Source organism: Salvelinus alpinus, chromosome 1, assembly GCF_045679555.1.
Source record: "Salvelinus alpinus chromosome 1, SLU_Salpinus.1, whole genome shotgun sequence".
Classification (NCBI taxonomy): domain Eukaryota; kingdom Metazoa; phylum Chordata; class Actinopteri; order Salmoniformes; family Salmonidae; genus Salvelinus; species Salvelinus alpinus.
Window position 1 is genome coordinate 64642958 of NC_092086.1, and position 19919 is coordinate 64662876.

General features: G+C 42.6%; 2 protein-coding genes across 3 annotated transcripts; both read left to right on the top strand.

Moving 5' to 3' along the window:
- Positions 1–2372: 2372 nt before the first annotated feature.
- LOC139583272 (lymphocyte cytosolic protein 2-like) lies at positions 2373–13633 on the top strand. Of its 2 annotated transcripts, none has more exons than XM_071414179.1 (21): positions 2373–2932; positions 3079–3141; positions 3274–3320; positions 3947–4012; positions 4109–4137; positions 4251–4291; positions 4422–4626; positions 4854–4951; positions 5051–5111; positions 5227–5328; positions 5415–5440; positions 5758–5777; positions 6035–6139; positions 6595–6619; positions 7637–7649; positions 7785–7860; positions 7999–8042; positions 8222–8307; positions 11778–11852; positions 12098–12247; positions 12588–13633. In XM_071414179.1, exons 1-21 carry the CDS (start codon positions 2855–2857, stop codon positions 12723–12725), a joined length of 1548 nt encoding a protein of 515 aa, XP_071270280.1. In that variant the 5' UTR covers positions 2373–2854; the 3' UTR covers positions 12726–13633. The 2 variants fall into 2 exon arrangements, with proteins under 2 accessions (XP_071270280.1, XP_071270271.1); XM_071414170.1 differs by having other exon boundaries at positions 2374–2932; positions 5051–5117.
- A 3456-nt stretch (positions 13634–17089) lies between these two features.
- LOC139583283 (forkhead box protein I3-B-like) lies at positions 17090–18949 on the top strand. The gene is made up of 2 exons (XM_071414190.1): positions 17090–17858; positions 18067–18949. Exons 1-2 carry the CDS (start codon positions 17264–17266, stop codon positions 18606–18608), a joined length of 1137 nt encoding a protein of 378 aa, XP_071270291.1. The 5' UTR covers positions 17090–17263; the 3' UTR covers positions 18609–18949.
- Positions 18950–19919: the final 970 nt, after the last annotated feature.

The following is a 19919-nucleotide window of genomic DNA, read 5'->3' on the forward strand; positions in this document are numbered from 1 at the left end:
TAGCAAAGGGGGTGAATACATATGCACGCACCACTTTTCTGTTTAATTAATTTTTTTATTTTTGGAAATAAGTTATTTTTTTCATTTCACTTCACCAATTTGGACTATTTTGTGTATGTCCATTACATGAAATCCAAATTAAAATCAAGTTAAATTACAGGTTGTAATGCAACAAAATAGGAAAACCACCAAGGGGGATGAATACTTTTGCAGGGCACTGTATATATATATATATTTTTTTTTAAACAAACCTTTATTTAACTAAGCAAGAGAGTTAAGAACAAATTCTTATTTTCAATGACGGCCTAGGAACAGTGGGATAACTGCCTTGTTCAGGGGCAGAACGACAGATTTTTACCTTGTCAGCTCTGGGATTTGATCTTGCAACCTTTCGGTTATTAGTCCAATGCTCTAACCACTAGGCTACCTGCCGTCCCAAATATACACATACATATACATACATACAAATACACATACATGTATAAATATATATATATATATATACAGTGGGGAGAACAAGTATTTGATACACTGCCGATTTTGCAGGTTTTCCTACTTACAAAGCATGTAGAGGTCTGTAACAAAAATCCAGAAAATCACATTGTATGATTTTTAAGTAATTAATTTGCATTTTATTGCATGACATAAGTATTTGATACATCAGAAAAGCAGAACTTAATATTTGGTACAGAAACCTTTGTTTGCAATTACAGAGATCATACGTTTCCTGTAGTTCTTGACTAGGTTTGCACACACTGCAGAAGGGATTTTGTCCCACTCCTCACAGATCTTCTCCAGATCCTTCAGGTTTCGGGGCTGTCGCTGGGCAATACGGAGTTTCAGCTCCCTCCAAAGATTTTCTATTGGGTTCAGGTCTGGAGACTGGCTAGGCCACTCCAGGACCTTGAGATGCTTCTTACGGAGCCACTCCTTAGTTGCCATGGCTGTGTGCTTCGTGTCGTTGTCATGCTGGAAGACCCAGCCACGACCCATCTTCAATGCTCTTACTGAGGGAAGGAGGTTGTTGGCCAAGATCTCGCGATACATGGCCCCATCCATCCTCCCCTCAATACGGTGCAGTCGTCCTGTCCCCTTTGCAGAAAAGCATCCCCAAAGAATGATGTTTCCACCTCCATGCTTCACGGTTGGGATGGTGTTCTTGGGGTTGTACTCATACTTCTTCTTCCTCCAAACACGGCGAGTGGAGTTAGACCAAAAAGCTCTATTTTTGTCTCATCAGACCACATGACCTTCTCCCATTCCTCCTCTGGATCATCCAGATGGTCATTGGCAAACTTCAGACAGGCCTGGACATGCGCCTGCTTAAGCAGGGGGACCTTGCGTGCGCTGCAGGATTTTAATCCATGACTGCGTAGTGTGTTACTAATGGTTTTCTTTGAGACTGTGGTCCCAGCTCTCTTCAGGTCATTGACCAGGTCCTGCCGTGTAGTTCTGGGCTGATCCCTCACCTTCCTCATGATCATTGATGCCCCACGAGGTGAAATCTTGCATGGAGCCCCAGACCGAGGGTGATTGACCGTCATCTTGAACTTCTTCCATTTTCTAATAATTGCGCCAACAGTTGTTTCCTTCTCACCAAGCTGCTTGCCTATTGTCCTGTAGCCCATCCCAGCCTTGTGCAGGTCTACAATTTTATCCCTGATGTCCTTACACAGCTCTCTGGTCTTGGCCATTGTGGAGAGGTTGGAATCTGTTTGATTGAGTGTGTGGACAGGTGTCTTTTATACAGGTAACGAGTTCAAACAGGTGCAGTTAATACAGGTAATGAGTGGAGAACAGGAGGGCTTCTTAAAGAAAAACTAACAGGTCTGTGAGAGCCGGAATTCTTACTGGTTGGTAGGTGATCAAATACTTATGTCATGCAATAAAATGCAAATGAATTATTTAAAAATCATACAATGTGAGTTTCTGGATTTTTGTTTTAGATTCCGTCTCTCACAGTTGAAGTGTACCTATGATAAAAATTACAGACCTCTACATGCTTTGTAAGTAGGAAAACCTGCAAAATCGGCAGTGTATCAAATACTTGTTCTCCCCACTGTATGTATGTATTTTTTTATTGTATTTTCCTTTATTATTTCCCGCAAACCCTACCACCCCTCCCCTAGTTGGAGTAAACTAATAAAGGCTTACACATAGTATATACATTTTACGGACACAATCTATTTTTAATCCTTGCCTTCCTCTAACCTCCACCTTTCCAATCTATTTCTGTGAGTGTCGTTAGGCCTATTGTGTATGTTATGCTCCTAGCTATGTTAACTGGTATTTTTCTTACAAAGCGCTGTACTTCCCCTTGCTGTTGCCACCACTACTGTCATCATCAACAGGAAACGCAAGAGGAAGTTTGCTTTCTTTCTTTTCTCAGAGCTCTCAGAGAACGGACTAGCTTTTAAGATGTTAAAACATTCAAATGTATATGTTGCTGTTGTCTGGACTTCAGATCATACATAACTCTTGGTGGATGGATTTCATCACCTACCAGCCACTTGACATCACACGATTTCACAGAATCGTTTTTTTTCAACTTTTTCCCTCAGATAGCACTTGTGGTGGGTGTTGTTCTGCCTCTTTTCTGTGTTGTGAAAGAGTGATATCTTCCCATTTTATTTCTCTGAACACTGTTCAGGCTGCACACTTCCTCCGCACAGCGCCAGACAGAGCATTGCCAAGGGTGTCGCAGCGAGATACAAGGAGCCATTTTCTGACAGGCCTCAAAGTCAAACGTGCCTATGGATATGACTGCCCCGTAACAGAGGAGGTTTCACAGCCAGCTGTCTTTCAAAGGAGTTTGTAAATATTTCATTTATATTCAGAAGACAGAGGGGAAACAATGAGTTTTGACAGAGTGCCATCCAAGTCAGAGGTCATGGGCTGGAATCCACACCAATTGTCAGACTACATGAGGAAGGTAAGTCATTTTCAGGTTAATTTTGCACCTTTTGTTGACAGTTCACAACCTGTAAAAGCTTTCCTTAATTCTCTGTCATACAACATCATATTCAAAGCTGTTTCACAGTGTCCATATTAATTCTATTTTTTATTTATTTTTTACAGTTGGAGTTAAGTGGATGTGACAAAGTCATCGTGAAATGTAACATAAATGGGCAAAGGTTCTTGGTAAGAAATATGAAGCAAATGTGTGTCCCTTTTCCCACGTGTTCCTAGTTGGACTGGAAGACAAAATAATTAATCTTTGGACTGTCATGTAATATATCACTTGATGGAAATACTTCATCTATCATTTTGTAGAACATGAGTGAAAATGACATTCAGAAATTCCCCAAAGTCCATTCACCGTGAGTATTTCATTCATTTCTCTTGAATTTTGTTAAACTGAACATTTCGACAATTACGTCAAACCATTTTTACATGCTCACATGGAAAACCAGCATTGGCACCAAGGTAAACTAAGCACCCTGAAAAAAGTACTCCACTTTTGGGTGGACCATTGTAAGGCAAAATGAAGACCACTCAGCCTCTTATGCCCCTGAACAATGAACATGTTGGGAAGTATGATTATTACACAGGGAGAGGAAACTATTCAACAGAGATAACCTTTTTTTTTAACATTAGTGTTTTAGGGCAGGAAACAGTAAAGAGGGAAGGAGGACGAGAAGGGATAGACAGATAAGGAGGAGAGTGGTAGGGTGCCTTATTTTAGAAGAACATTTGGAGAGCCAAAGAGTGACAATGAAATTTCAATCTACTTTTTAGATCCCACATCCTGTCACAGGCGGACTCAAATAGTACTCACCAATCACTGCTCACAATATTAAACATGTGACACGTGCTCAGAATACAATTATAAGGGAATTATTGACTGTGTCGATACGCGACTGTGTGACAAAAGATGGAAACACGGTTTGCCCCAATAGATGGTACCAGTATTGACTGCCACAATGTTGTCTGCTCTTTTTTACAGACTTATCTCCAAAATATGCTGTGAAATCAACAGGAAAGAAGAAAAAAGGCCATTCTTTACTAAAAGGTGTGCACTTCTTGCAATTCTTAGCTATTAAACTTTAGTAGTTTAATTCAAAGCAATATCCAAGCACAATCTTGCTCTCCTCTGTATTTTCTCCAGATCTGCAGCACCAAAATATCATGAACCAGGTATGTATTATTTAGAATTTGAAAGCATAGACCTTACCCTAGATCAAGTTATTATGATTGACATAGAAGCAATTGGACCATGATAAATGGGACATTTTACCATTCTACTGCAGATACTTCACAAGAGGTTCAGCCCTGGGGACCTGATGAATTTGTAAGTCTGTATTTGGCTATGTTACTTTACTGCATTCCATTCCTCCCTGTTTAGTTCATTTCAAGTCTTGTTCCTCTCTGGATTATTTATTTTTTCATCAGTATTTAACTTGGTTGTCTGTCACTCCCAGGATGAGGTGAGTGACGATGACTATGAAAGCCCAGATGCTGATGATGATGACGGCAGTGTGGGCGATTATGAGTCACCAACAGAGGGGCCGGAGGTTGGAGGTGAGGACAGTGACAACGACTATGAGCCACCTCCGTCTGAGCCGCCTGATGAGATTCCCCATAAACTCTGTGCTGCCACGCGCTTGGCTGACGATGACTACATTGGTACGGAGACATCAGTACAACACTGCCATGCAAAACTACTCTCACAAAGGACATATGTTGTCACTTTGTATTGTCCCACATTGATTACAATTTGTGTGTGTATGTTTGCGTCTGTCTGTCTGTCTGTCTGTCTGTCTGTCTGTCTGTCTGTCTGTCTGTCTGTCTGTCTGTCTGTCTGTCTGTCTGTCTGTCTGTCTGTCTGTCTGTTTGTTTGTTTGTTTGTTTAGATAGTACCCCGCACCGCGGTACAGCTACAGGGCAACCACCTCCACCACCTCAGCGCCCTGGGCCTGGTCCTCCACTCCCCTCCGCCAGTCGCCCTAGTGTGAGTATGTCCCCTCTGACTGCACCCCTCTTTCACTCCTCCACACTCTCTCCTTTCACTCTGTCCTTCATCATTACGTTAAACTCCTTGTTTCTGCAGCTAGTGGAGCCTCCCCCACCCAGAAGGGAGCAATCTCCCCAGCGCCCTGGCAGACTCCCCGGTAAGAGTAAGTGTACACTCTGGAATGTTAGTATCTCACTATAAATATAGCATTTGAACACTTTTTAGTCACTTGTATTGATTTTTACCTTGTCTTTTCATATTGTCTTTTAAAGTGCCCGCTCCTTTCTCAAGTGCTCCCCCTGCTCCACTAGTTGACCGCAGAATAAAGCCCACCAAACTGGAGCGAACAAACCTTAAGGAATCTCCAATACCAGGTACTCTCACACCAATCTTAACCTAGCAAGCAAAAGTTTACTACAGTAGTTGTCTGTTCTTACACCTGCTCTGTTTGTCCACACAGCAAGGAAGTTGAACACAACAGATAGGGTGAGAATTACATTTGATTATGTTCTAATTAGTCCTATATTGTGTCCAAACAACTTTCTTCTCATCCCTACATCATCGCTCAATGTCCAGTGAAGACAAATATACACATATATATTTTATGTGCTTGCTGAAGTTATATTTAGCTTTTTTTTTTATAACTGTTATATTTAGCTTTTTTATTAACTGTATACATTTTATCTAGAAGCATGTCCACATGTGAGTGTTTAAAGGCCGTCCCAGAATCTTTACTAATTGTTTGAAATAGGTCGATTTCACAATGAAGTATATGACATGTTTGTTTTTCCTCACACACACAGCCTGCTCCACATTTATGGAGGTAAAGAAGTCTTCTTTTTGGTGTATTGCTTTGCTTCATGTGACTTCTCTCAATTCTATTTCATGTCATTGACAATGCACCGCCTGCCATGTTTGAATTGTGACTGCACATGTGTATGTATATGTGCCACATGGGTTGTACATACACTCAGTTATATAACTGTACCTTTTCTCAAGAAATTAAACAAGCTGTAACTGAAATGCTCACTACACTGACCAGTATGGGAACCTCTGACTTCGCATACCTTCTATTTCCAGGCCTCAGGCAGAAGAGTGGAGTCCAGACCCTCCCAGGATGCCCAAACCTCCCCTCCCTCTGTCAGCTAGAGTCATCAGGAGCAGCTCGTCGGTGGGCAACAACAGGTCTGCAATGCATCCAGCTTCCCTTCATGCTCCATACAGCACAGCCCCAGACACATTATGTCATATACACTACATATTAGCTGCTCCTTAAATAAACACACTGTGGTTGAATGGTTAGGGAAGTACAGTGCACTCCATCAGGAATACATGGGGTGGAGGAGTGGAATTGTGGTTGTTTAGTTAGCGGGAGCTATTTGAGCTGGGGTGAATCACTGCCACAGATCACTCCTTTGTAGGACCTTTGCTTGTGGTGCAAAGGAGAAGCTCTCTGCATCACAATGTGTGTATCATTTTAGTATTACCCTTCCAGTTTTCCGTCTGTGTTTCGTTTGATTTGTTGGCTGTTGCACATATTTGGCTAAATCTTTGTGCTCGCTTACTCAGTTTAACGCTAATTAGAAATATGCAAGTGAATATAACAACTCATTCATCTGTAATGTCCATTTCTGTTGCAGATTTGTGCCTGATGCAAGAAATGAGGTTAGACTATTTCACTGGATCACCACAATGGTGGAAGTTTTTATTTTTTATTTTACCTTTATTTTACCAGGTAAGTTGACTGAGAACACATTCTCATTTACAGCAACGACCTGAGGAATAGTTACAGCAGAGAGGAGAGGGGATGAATGAGTCAATTGTAAGCCGGGGATGATTAGGTGACCGTGATGGTATGAGGGCCAGATTGGGAATTTGTCCAGGACACCAGGGTTAACACTCCTACTCTTACGATAAATGCCATGGGATCTTTAGGGACCACAGAGAGTCAGGACACCCGTTAAAAGTCCCATCTGAAAGACGGCACCCTACACAGGGCAATGTCCCCAATCACTTCCCTGGGGCATTGTTGTTGTTTTTTTTAGACCAGAGGGAAGGGTGCAGCATCTGGTTCATCCAGGGACCAACATGGACCAACCCTGCTTAGCTTCAGAAGCAAGCCAGCAGTGAGATGCAGGGTGCTAATAATGATTTTGAAATTGTGTATTTAGCTTCACTTAACCCCTATTTATTCCTGGTTCTAACATGCGTCCTTTGTCCTGATCTTGTCCACATTATGATTGTGCCCATATTTTTTGACAGGTGTAGTAAGAAAATAAAAGACACATTGTGATCTGATTGTGATCAGATCTTCCTGACCACTCATTGTGTCTGGATATCTTGTAAGTGTAGATGGATCTGGATAGTGAAAACATTTAAATCATCATTATCCCGCCCTCTAAAATCATTGACAGGTGGCATGTGTCTTAAAATAAATAAATATTATTTTGAAAGGATATCCCTTCAAATAATGACCAGGAAATCTGGTCACAATGCGGACACAGTGGACGGATAAAATACATATTTAATACCATGTGTAGACACGTATCTGCAAAAGTGGGCACAATCAGAACGTGGACAAGGTCAAAACAAAGGACTCATGTTAGCACCAGGTATAAACGGGGCTTGAGAAAGGGCTGTAGTTCCACCTCATACTATGTTCCTCTCTTATGTCATCAACAGGTACGAAATGAAGGTAAGCCATTTTCTAAAAGCTTTTTCTTCTTGAACAAGGGAACTTTACATTATACTTCATCTTCATCCTGTTTTACCTTGAAGGACTATGCAGTATGTCTTTCATTCTCATAATGATTATATGTATCTCTTCTAGTGTCCATGGCCAAATCCTTCAACTCTAACACATTTCCTAGACCAGTGCTCCCTAGACCACCCTTGCATTCAGACTGGTAAGATCAGTTGTTTTGTCATGTCAAAGTTAGGAATGAAAATGGATCATATGGAGGACATAACTTTGCATAGGTGATGGAATTAAAAAGTTAACATTTGAATGGTAATCTGTAAACTCTTGTTTCATCTCTCTCCAGCTTGCCACCTAATATCGCTACAACTGCTTCAAGACTGCAGGCATGTGAGTGTTGTGTTTTCACTTCGGGTCCCCATTGTCAAACACTACTCTGGTAAATTATACTGTGTGACTCACAACTGACAACTATGACTCACAACTGACAACTATGACTCACAACTGACAACTATGACTCACAACTTCTCGATTGATCATTGATTGGATTCTCCTTTGTCCTTTCTAAGCTTTCTCACACAGGAGCAAGATTATGCCCGTGCCGTCACCTGTGCAAGCTTCCATGCCCCCACCGGCAGACCTAGAGGATGAACAGGTGACCGCCTACCATACAGACAGACCGACAGACAGACAGATTCTCGAATATGAACGTACTTACGTTGGACCTGCTCTAGTGATGCAATGACTTGCATAGCTCAGTAGGTGGTGACATTGTATTGTTCTTCTGAGGGAGTATTGTAGATTCTGGCTGCAGCCCCTAGTCTCAATTGCTGTGGTGTCTACGAGCAGAGCCCTTTGACTCTATGTGAGACAGTCAGCTCCTATTGAATCAATCAAATGTTTCAGTAGGCCCTCATACAGTACTGTATGTGAAAAAAATTGTAATTTTGAGCATTTAATCAATCATTCAATCAAATGTATTTATAAAGCCCTTCTTACATCAGCAAAAATCACAAAGTGCTATACAGAAACCCAGCCTAAAACCCCAAACAGCAAGCAATGCAGATGTAGAAGCACGGGGGCTAGGAAAAACTCCCTAGAAAGGCAGGAACCTAGGAAGAAACCTAGAGAGGAACCAGGCTCTGAAGGGTGGCCAGTCCTCTTCTGGCTGTGCCGGGTAGAGATTATAAGAGTACATGGCCATTAAGGCCAGATTGTTCTTGAAGATGTTCAAATGTTCATAGATGACCAGCAGGGTTGTAGAGGGTGCAACAGGTCAGTACCTCAGGACTAAATGTCAGTTAGCTTTTCATAGCCGAGCATTCAGAAGTTGAGACAGCAGGTGCGGTAGAGAGAGAGAGATTTTGAAAACAGCAGGTCTGGGACAAGGTAGTACGTCCGGTGAACATTGCCACAGGCAGAACTGTTGAAACTGGAGCAGCAGCACGACCAGGTGGACTGGGGACAGCCAGGAGTCATCAGGCCAAGTAGTCCTGAGGCATGGTCCTAGAGCTCAGGTCCTCCGGTAGGGGAGGGACAGAGAGAGAATTAGAGGGAGCATACTTAAATTCACACAGGACAACAGATAAGACAGGAGAATTACACCAGATACAGTGCATTCATTTATTACGTGACAGTCTTATTCTAAAATGGATTAAATCTTTTTTTCTCCTCATCAATCTACACAGAATACCCCATAATGACAAAGCAAAAACATATTTTTTTGAAATGTTTGCAAATTTAGAAGAAGAAAAAAAGAAAGAAATATCACATAAGTATTTAGATCCTTTACTCAGTACTTTGTTGAAGCACCTTTGGCAGTGATTACAGCCTCGTGTCTGCTTGGGTATGATGCTACAAGCTTGGCACATCTGTATTTGGGGAGTTTCTCCCATTCTTCACTGCAGATCTTGTCAAGCTCTGTCAGGTTGGATGGGGAGCGTCGCTGCACAGCTATTTTCAGGTCTCTCCAGAGATGTTCACATAGGTTCACTCAAGGACATTCAGAGACTTGTCCCGAAGCCACTCCTGCGATGTCTTGGCTGCGTGCTTAGGGTCGTTGTCCTGTTGGATCTCTCTGTACTCTGCTCCCTTCATCTTTCCCTCGATCCTGACTAGTCTCCCAGTCCCTGCAGCTGAAAAACATCCCCACAGTATGATTCTGCCACCACCATGCTTCACCGTAGGGATGGGTGCCAGGTTTCCTCCAGACGTGACGTTTGGCAATCAGGCCAAAGAGGTCAATCCTGTTTTCATTAGACCAGAGAATCTTGTTTCTCATGGTCTGAGAGTCATTTAGATGCCTTTTGGCAAACTCAAAGTGGGCTGTCTTGTGCCTTTTACTGAGGAGTGGCTTCTGTCTAGCCACTCTACCATAAAGGCCTGATTGGTGGAGTGCTGCAGAGATGGTTGTCCTTCTACCATCTCCACAAAGGAGCTCTGTCAGAGGGACCATTGGATTCTTGGTCACTTCCCTGACCAAAGCCCTTCTCCCCTGATTGCTCAGTTTGGCCTGACGGCCAGCTCTAGGAAGAGTCTTGGTGGTTCCAAAATTCTTCCATTTAAGAATGATGGAGGCCACTTTGTTTTTGGGGACCTTCAATGCTGCAGAAATGTTTTGGTACCTTTCCCCAGATCTGTGCCTCGACACAATCCTATCTCGGAGCTCTATGGACAATTCCTTCTACCTCATGGCTTGGTTTTTGCTCTCTCATGCACTGTCAACTGTGGGACCTTATATAGACAGGTGTGTGCCTTTCCAAATCATGTCCAATCAATTGAATTTACCACAGGTGGACTCCAGTCAAGTTGTAGAATCATCTGAAGGATGATCAATGTAAACAGAATGCACCTGAGCTCAATTTCTAGTGTCATAGTAAAGGGTCTGAATACTTATGTTTTTTCTTTTCGCTTTGTCATTATGGGAATTTGTGTGTAGATTGATGAGGATTTTTATTTATTTAATCCATTTTAGAATAAGGCTGTAACATAACATGTGGGAAGTGGGACACTGTGGCCCCGCCCGACAATTCCCACGGACAGGGCCAACCAGGCAGGATATAACCCCACCCACTTTGCAAAAGCACAACCCCTATACCACTAGAGGGATATCAACAGAATACCAACTTACTACCCTGAGACAAGGCTGAGTATAGCCCACGAAGATCTCCTCCGACACTAAAGCCCGACGGGGCGCAAAACCAGACAGGAAGATAATGTCTGACTCAACCCACTCAAGTAACGCACTTCTCCTAGGGACAGCATGGAAGAGCACTAGTAAGCCAGTGACTCAGCCCCCGTAATAGGGTCAGAGGCAGAGAATCCCAGTGGAGAGAGGGGACCCGGGCAGGCAGAGACAGCAAGGGCGGTTTGTCGATCCAGTACCTTGCCGTTCAACTTCGCCAGACAACACTCAATCATAGGACCTACTGACCTATTGAAGAAATGAGTCTTCAGTAAAGACTTTAAGGTCGAGACCGAGTCTGCGTCTCTCACATGGATATGCAGACCATTCCATAAAAATTGAGCTCTATAGGAGAAAACCCTGCCTCCAGCTGTTTGCTTAGAAATGCTAGGGACAATAAGGAGGCCTGGGTCTTGTGACCGTAGCGTACTTGTAGGTATGTACGGCAGGACCAAATCGGAGAGATAGGTACTGCTTTGTAGGTTAGCAGTAAAACTTTGAAATCAGCCCTAGCCTTAACAGGAAGCCAGTGTAGAGACGCTAGCGCTGGAATAATATGTGATCACATTTTTGGGTTCTAGTCAGGATTCTAGCTGCCGAGTCTAGTACTAAGTGAAGTTAATTTAGTGCTTTATCCGGGCAGCCGGAGAGTGGAGAGTTGCAGTAGTCTATTCTAGAAGTGACAAAAGCATGGATTAGCTTTTCTGCACATTTTTGGACAAAACATTTCTGATTTAGGCAATGTTACGAAGATGGAAAAAATATTCTTGACAGGTTCGTAAAAGACGACAACTCACTTCTATTGAAACATTTGGAAACATTGCAAACGTAGCAATTGTTGTTGTGACATGGTTTTTGTCTGAATCCTATTACAGAAATTAGTAACAGGTCACAAATCCCATATTATTGATGTGTGATTGTGTTCCTGTGTGAATGTGTAGGACATGAACCCTCAGTGGTACGTTGGCCAGGTGACACGGAGCCAAGCGGAGGGCTGTCTCAGACGGGTCAACAAGGTGAGGCGTCTGCTGCTGCCAATATCACTCACACACCTGGTTGACTGTAATAACTCTCCTTCATGCACTGTACTTACAGATTCATCGTGACAATGGTTTTTGAAGGGGACAATGAAATATCATATATAGTCCAATGTCCAAAATGACAATATTATTTCAATAAATATGTATAGTTCACCAGTGCTCTGTGGTGATAGAATACAACACAAACACCACTGTGTTTTTCTGTTTCATTTGCTGATTAGGATGGTGCATTTCTGGTACGAGACAGTTCTAAGCGCTCGTCCATCCAGCCCTATACGCTCATGGTGCTTTACCAGGACAAAGTCTACAATATCCAGATTCGCTGCGAACAGAATGAGTTTCTGCTGGGAACTGGTCTTAAGGGCTCAGAGGTACACAATATCTACCTCATTCATCCTGACTAAGGCTAGGAGTTGTTCCTGATCAGGTCAAATGATCAAAAATAAATTCATAGCCCTAATTATGACCAGTCAGAGTAACATGTGTAATTCTATATCATATTAGCAAGCACTCTGAGGATGACGTAGTGAGCTTAATGAACTGAACCCATGTATCTGTAATCTGAAAGTTTGTAATATAGTACTTTTTGCCCCAAAATCAACGAGAAGATTTGATTAGATGTACAGCCATCCGACATGTATGTTTCAGCTTCTGTTATGATACGGCTGAATGAACCCCTGCTAATGGATGGGTTCGTGTTTTATGTTTCAGACCTTTCCGATGGTGGTACACATCATCAACCATTACAGACAGCATCCACTTCTGCTGATTGATGCTAAGAACCGTGAATCAGGTCAGCAGAACCAGTGTCCCCTGATCTACCCAGCAGGTCTCCATCCATCCTTTTAATAGAAACCTGGGGGAGGGAGGACAATAACATGGAGCAATAGTCAAGATTGACATTGGTTTTAATCAAAGAATACCACTAACATTATGGGGGAATGAATTATGCAACCATTGAATTCCAGTTCATTGTCTTTACATGTACAGTCATTTAATGTAAAGCCAAATGACTCTTGGATGAAGAGTACGCCACTGTCAACTGTTTACTCGATGGACTTCAAAAAGAAAAGTCAATACTGGTTCAACAATATTTTTTTTCTCTACTTATGTATTTATTTGAGTACGGAAACCACAGAAGCTGAAAATGTCCATGTGTGTAGTTCTGTAAATGTTTATGTTGCTCTCTGTTATTTTCCTGTTACAAGCCTAGAGAGCAGCAAGCTCTGCTGTGAATCAGAACCAGCATACATTATCCAAGTAAGGAAATAGTGGGGTAAACAGTCAATCACTACTGCTGAGCTTTCATAATATGGAATTGATTGGCTTCCAAATAAAACAGTATTTCTTTCCTGCATGGCTAAATGAAAGCAATATTATTTAATTTCTGACACTGTATGTTCCTTTATGTAGCTGTATTTACTGTTTAAACATTCTTTTTATTGGAAATTTGTTGCAGAAATTCTACAAATCATTGGTCATTGATGGCGGCACACTAGAAAAACTTCCCTGACCTCTGTGCCAAATTCTGCCCATCTTTTTCATTGGCTTTTGTCAACGACTTCCATTGTTTCTCTAACTTGCCTGAAACATAGACGATGACAAAAGGGTTGTCTCACTGCTGATCTTGTAGTGTAATATTAATACAAATTCCCCCAAAAATGTAAGCGTGTTGCATCTGCACCACTAACCTGTTGTAAAACATAATGCCTCACCACTGGTATCATAATCGGTGTATAAAAGCTTTATGTCCCTAATCTCAAATGTGTTTGTTATCATTTACACAAGCCTTACATTAGTGTAATACATGTTAAACCTGACTCCTCTGCCTAGACAGAAGATATAAAGCGTACTGTATGTAAAATACAATAGCAGACAATATAACCCTCCTGGAGAGACAGACATGCTGTTATGTCTGTGTCAGCACAGCAGGAGAGGATTACATCAATCACACTAACTGCCATCCTTGGCAGCATCCAAGATTTTTTTTCCTGGAAATGAATCATAGAACACTTAACCTGTCCTTGCAGGCAACTAGAGAGAGAGAGAGAGACAACTCTGTGCTGATAAGGTGGGATATATCTTTGGGAGGAACAAATGATGAAGAGCAAAAACTACCCAACTGCCAAATTTAGGCTTGAATTATCTATGACTGTGCAGAAATGTTTGCAGTAAAGCCTGCATGGATCACTGAAATCAAAGCCCTCGCTCACCCCGAAAAAGTCCATGGCGGTACATACGTCCCTGTCTAAGTAAAAAATTATTATTCTGCATGAAGAAGTCATAGACATCAAGCTCTCTGGAGCCACGCAGCCTGGTCTCATAGAATAGACCTAACATAGTAAATGAAAACTCAGGATACAAATGAGTATGATATGTTACAAGGGCTCTGAGGATCTCATCTCGGTACCTAATGGCAGTCAGGCTACCTCTGGCGAGCACATGGAGGGCTGTGCGGCCCCACAAAGAAATGCCACCCCACACCATGACTGACCCACCACCAAACCGGTCATGCTGGAGGATGTTGCAGGCAGCAGAACGTTCTCCACGGAGTCTCCAGACTCTGTCACGTCTGTCACATGTGCTCATGTGCTCAGTGTGAACCTGCTTTCATCTGTGAACAGCACAGGGCGCCAGCCTGGCGAGTTTGCCATAGTCTTTGATACTATTCCATCTGGCAACTGCTCATACCGTCCTAGCACGGTGTAACCAGGCCTCCCCTGTTAGCACATACCCTCACCTGTTGGCTACCCAGTTAAAAATGTGTTCCTCCTTGCCACCCTCAGTGCAGTCATGAGCATACACATGCGCTTTATTTCAGTGGCCTGCTGGAGGTCATTCCTTATGTCAGGGCTTACTGGCAGTTAGCTCGCTCCTTGCATATAACCTGGCGTAGGTTTCAGTTCTGAGTGCTGACTGGCTGAAAGCTGTGGTATGTTAGCCCGTCCTACAATGGGCCTGACAGGAAAAAACTCGCACTGTCTCCTAATGTACTTTGGTAACCAGTTTGTAATAGCAATAAGGCACCTTGGGGGTTTGTGGTATATGGCCAATATACCATGGCTAACATAAGAACATACATTAGCATTAACTGTACTTTTTGTGATGAGCATCCAGAAACATTTTTGAATGTATTTTGGCATTGATGTGCCATCCTGGATGAGCTGCACTACCAGAGCCACTTGTGTGGGTTGTAGACTCCGTATCATGCTACCACTAGAGTGAGAGCACCGCCAGCATTCAAAAGTGACCAAAACATCAGCCAGGAAGCATAGGACCTGAGAAGTGGTCTGTGGTCACCACCTGCAGAATCACTCCTTTATTGGGGGTGTCTTGCTAATTGCCTATAATTTCCACCTTTTGTCTATTCCATTTGCACAACAGCATGTGAAATTTATTGTCAATCAGTGTTGCTTCCTAAGTGGACAGTTTGATTTCACAGAAGTGTGATTGACTTGGAGTTACATTGTGTTGTTTAAGTGTTCCCTTTATTTTTTTGAGCAGTGTATATTTCGTCTCCAATGTTTCTTGAAAACATGAATACATTTGCACAATGATCACTTGTTTGTCTCTCAAATACATCGTTACATTTGTTGGTTAGCTAGCTAGTGACTTTGAGCCATATTAGCAATGACATGAAATGAGTAAAAACACCTCAAAACAAGACATGGTATCACAGCCTGGTCTCATATACTAGACATAACATAGTAACTTAAATCCGGGCCACCTAAATTAGTAAGATATGTTACTGTTTGGTATGGTTACATAAGAAAGAAGGTTACTTTAAGCAAAAATGAAAGGAGGGTGGTTGGTCGGGGTGAATGGTTGGGCATATAACCCAAAGGTTGTGTGTTTGAATCTCATCACGGACAACTTTAGCATTTTAACTACTTAGCAACTTTTCGACTACTTTCTACTTTATAGCTACTTTGCAACTACTTAGCATGTTAGCTAACCTTTCCCCTAACCTTAACCTTTTAGTCACAACAAATTGGAATGCGTAACATATCATACATTTTGCAAATTCGTAACATATTGTACGTTTTGGACATTCGTAACCAGGCCCTAAATTTAACACCCGCCGCCCGCCAAATGCGGGTAGATTTTGGCATTGGCGGGTAAGAATGTCTAATTCACCAGCCACGTTGGCGGATGGTCACACACAGGGCTCTACAATGCAAGAATTTTATAAAATTTGGTTTCATATCTGGTAATACACAAATAAATAGGAATCCCTGCTGGAGGGCTGTGGGCGCTGTGAGTGAAGTGCTGAAAGATTTGTTTTTAGAACCAATGCACACAGGCATAACAGTTGATCTAACTACTAACGTGAGACTTTATCCTCATGTTTAAAAAACATTTAGACTGGTAAAAAATCTTAGTGGTTGGTAGATTTTTTAATCTACTTGCCACAGTGGCTGGTAGAAGGAAAACATAGTTTTAGGCCCTGTTTGTAGCATATTGTACATTTTGCAAATTCATAACATATTGTACAAATTACAATTTGTAAAACATATGATACGAATTGTAATTGAGATGGATGATGGACATCCACAAATTAGTACACACCATACGAAACATAACATATCATACAAAAACTAGTGTCGTAGATTTACGTACAGAATGATACGAAATGCTCTGAGACCTGGTTGGGTATCAAGAACAAGATGAAACTAGCTGAAACGAGTCACTTACTATTCCCCACATGGCAGTTTCTTTTTCTTGTTGGTAGATATCTGGCCACCCAGACTCACAACAACTCCCGGACTTCTGCCCCATTGATGTGTGCGCATCGTTTTTGTGACGTTGTTAGCTAACCCATGTATAGGATTTCCCCAAAGAATAAGTGACCTATTATATTAGAGTCTAAATTGTTATGCATGCTTTTAAATTACTGTAATATTTGTAAATGTAGCACCAATTTCCCATTACTCAGTAATACAATAATTCTTAACATGTTCTTAACCATAGTGACTGGGTGGGTGTCAAATTAAAATTGCAAAACATTTCACAGAGCTTAGACTAACTGCTGTTGGAGTACTGGTGGAATTCCACCTCCAATTCAAAGGGAATCCTCCACGCCTAAACCGGCCTAAACTCACTCAAATGCAAAGTGTGACACTGTCACAGAAACAACCAATCAGAGCAGACGTGGGTGTCGCTGTAGTACTATAAATTGACCAGGTGAGACAGGTGGGAGGTTGTGATGCACCTGTACTGGACACAAAATAGAACAGAGTGAAAGGCAAATTCACCTCTCAGCTAGAAGCAGAGGAACAGATAATACTGAAGAAAAGCGAGATCCAGATATTATAATTTTTTTACCAGAGCCATTTATCAGACTGAAGAGACCAGCTGCCAATCCAAAGACCAGTCTGTGGGTGAGCATGACGTTGTTTGTGCCACAGAGCCTCTCTCCACCTCCATGTGGGACCCAGCACCCAAGTCTGGGACAGGAGTCTCCAGAGTTCAGCCTGTACAGCGACAGCTTCTACAGCCCTCCAGCCGTGCCTAGCCTGCAGCAGGCCACCCCTCCTGCCTACGACCTGGGAGACTACACCAGCCCTCCTGCCAACCCTTACCTGTGGTTCAATGGCCCAGAGCTCAACAGTGTTCCCTACATAGGGGGACCCACGGGGCCAGCCTGTGGGCCCTATGTGCCCCAACACTACAACACGCAGAGGCCCTATCTGGATGCTGATGGGCCGGGGGTTGTGGTAGGGGACCTGAGCTGGTTTTCCATGCCCTCTCAGGAAGAGCTGATGAAGCTAGTCAGGCCACCCTACTCCTACTCTGCCCTTATTGCCATGGCGATCCATGGGGCCCAAGAGAGACGGCTCACTCTGAGCCAGATCTACCAATATGTAGCAGACAACTTCCCCTTCTACAACAAAAGCAAGGCCGGGTGGCAGAACTCTATCCGCCACAACCTCTCCCTCAATGACTGCTTCAAGAAGGTGCCCCGAGATGAGGATGATCCAGGTAAGAACATTTCCTCGGTTTTAAAAAATGTGTATTTTAATTTCAAGGTGTTCCATGTCGACACAATTTTCGATTTACAAAAGAGAAATGTATACATTTGTAACCTTTAAAAAAAAATTGGTGTAATGTGTCTCAGACTGATATTAACTCTTGCCCAACTATGTGAGAGCAAATCCTTAACAAACATGTCTTATGTGTCTCCTTATAGGCAAGGGTAACTATTGGACCTTGGACCCCAACTGTGAGAAGAGGTTCGACAATGGCAACTTCCGTCGCAAGAGGAAGAGGAAGTCGGAATCCCTGCCTGGCGACGGGGGCTCCTCAGGTTCTGAGTCATTAGAGTCCAGCCCCAAACACCTCAACAACATGAGTGACGTGTCCAGCTCCTCTGACCGCGGCCCCTCCCCCATCTCCTCAGCCCCCTCCTTCTGCCTGAACAGCTTCCTGTCTCAGATGGCTGAAGTGGGGACGGTATCAAACACAGAAGTGGCAGATACCCTCCACAGACCCAGGCTGCCTATAGAGGTACCCCAACGGGCTTCTCCGTCCCAGGGGTTCGGCTCCTACTCTCCCAACGCTACAGTGCCTCACTGGGAGGTCCATATGTCTCATCTGCAGCACCCTACCATCCCTTCCTCCCCTCCCCTCTACCCTGGGGGCTACAGGGACTCTGTCCTCTCCCGGCTCAGCAGCCAGCTATACCCAGCCTTGGACTCAATGCTTTACCAACAGGAAGGCACAGAGGTGTAAAGCACAACTAATAGAGCCACTGTCCTCCATAGGTCAGCCTGCCTTTGGGCAAACTCTCACTACAACGTCTTCCTCAGCAGAGAATGAAACTTCACTGAACTTATACTAAAGAGGATGATTTACAATGGTTTTTTCCCTCTCTCTTAATTGATTGTACGTATGTATATTGTTTGCTGTTCCATATACTGTCTTTATAATATGAACTCAACTATCTGTAAAACGTTTGAGGGATTCTTGGATTTAAAAAAAATGTAAGTGGGTTTTGTATGTGATGTACGTCAATGTCCTGTCATCAAGCTTTTTCCTATTTTTTTTAAATAAAGAACAACAAAAATAAGAAATTCTCACTGCTATTTTTCTGGGAGTATTTATTGCAGGAACACAGATTTAAAGAGGCAAATACAGATTAGGGTCACACTTCAAAACATGATTAATTCTGAAATAACTATTTAGGATACTTAAACATTATATCATGCAGTTTAATCAAGATCTGATTGCCAGTGCTTTTGATTGAGATAAGACAAGTCAAGCTCCCATTACAGTCAATGACCTGAGAGACAGGGTGTGAAATGAGGGAGGCAAAGAAACCGTTAAACACTGAACGGGGGGTGGGGGCAGGTGAGAGCCAGGGAAAAAAAGATATATGCAACAGAACTTGTTCCTCAAGGTTGCCCTCTGCTCCCACTTACAGTTACAGCCCCCTCACCTCTATCTCCCTTTATTTGCCCCTCTTGGGTTCAGGGTATAAGCTAATGCCTCTCACCATTAGTCAGCCATGCTTTTGGAGACATAATAACCTATTTAACAGATCAATTTCATTTTAAACTATATGAACAGCACACCTAAAAACTTTAAAAGGCTATTTGCAATTGTGTACTATTCCCCATATTGGTAAATACAATCTTTAAGCAACCCCATGAACTCTTCCGCAAGGGGTTGGAGGTGGGTGTGGCATTTCAACTTTGGATGGCCTCTTTTCTCCTTTGGACATGTAAAATATAGACTACACGCCTGTCCCGTTTCTGTCCCACCCTTTTTACAATTCAAATTGAGTTCTGTTCAAGTCACATTATTAAATGTAGACTTCAACATTTTTCTAGCACACCATCGGCTTGAAGCTTCTTTTAGCTTCTCTATGCCATAATGTAGAGTATCCACAATTGTACAACCTGGGAATCAATGGGAAAGTAGACTCATTACATACAGTATACGGCATGTATTTATTTGCTTGAACTATTTGCTTTCCCCTCGTCACAATGTATAAACTGCTGACTGTAACATTAAAATCTCACACCTCCAATATTCACAAGA

Excerpts from the sequence above, each read along its gene's own strand:
- LOC139583272 (XM_071414170.1), top strand. The coding sequence starts at position 2,855 with ATGAGTTTTGACAGAGTGCCATCCAAGTCAGAGGTCATGGGCTGGAAT. Across the intron at positions 5,778-6,034 it reads CCTGCTCCACATTTATGGAG|GCCTCAGGCAGAAGAGTGGA; the intron begins GTAAAGAAGTCT and ends TTCTATTTCCAG. Across the intron at positions 7,861-7,998 it reads CCACCCTTGCATTCAGACTG|CTTGCCACCTAATATCGCTA; the intron begins GTAAGATCAGTT and ends ATCTCTCTCCAG.
- LOC139583283 (XM_071414190.1), top strand. The coding sequence starts at position 17,264 with ATGACGTTGTTTGTGCCACAGAGCCTCTCTCCACCTCCATGTGGGACC. Across the intron at positions 17,859-18,066 it reads CCGAGATGAGGATGATCCAG|GCAAGGGTAACTATTGGACC; the intron begins GTAAGAACATTT and ends GTCTCCTTATAG.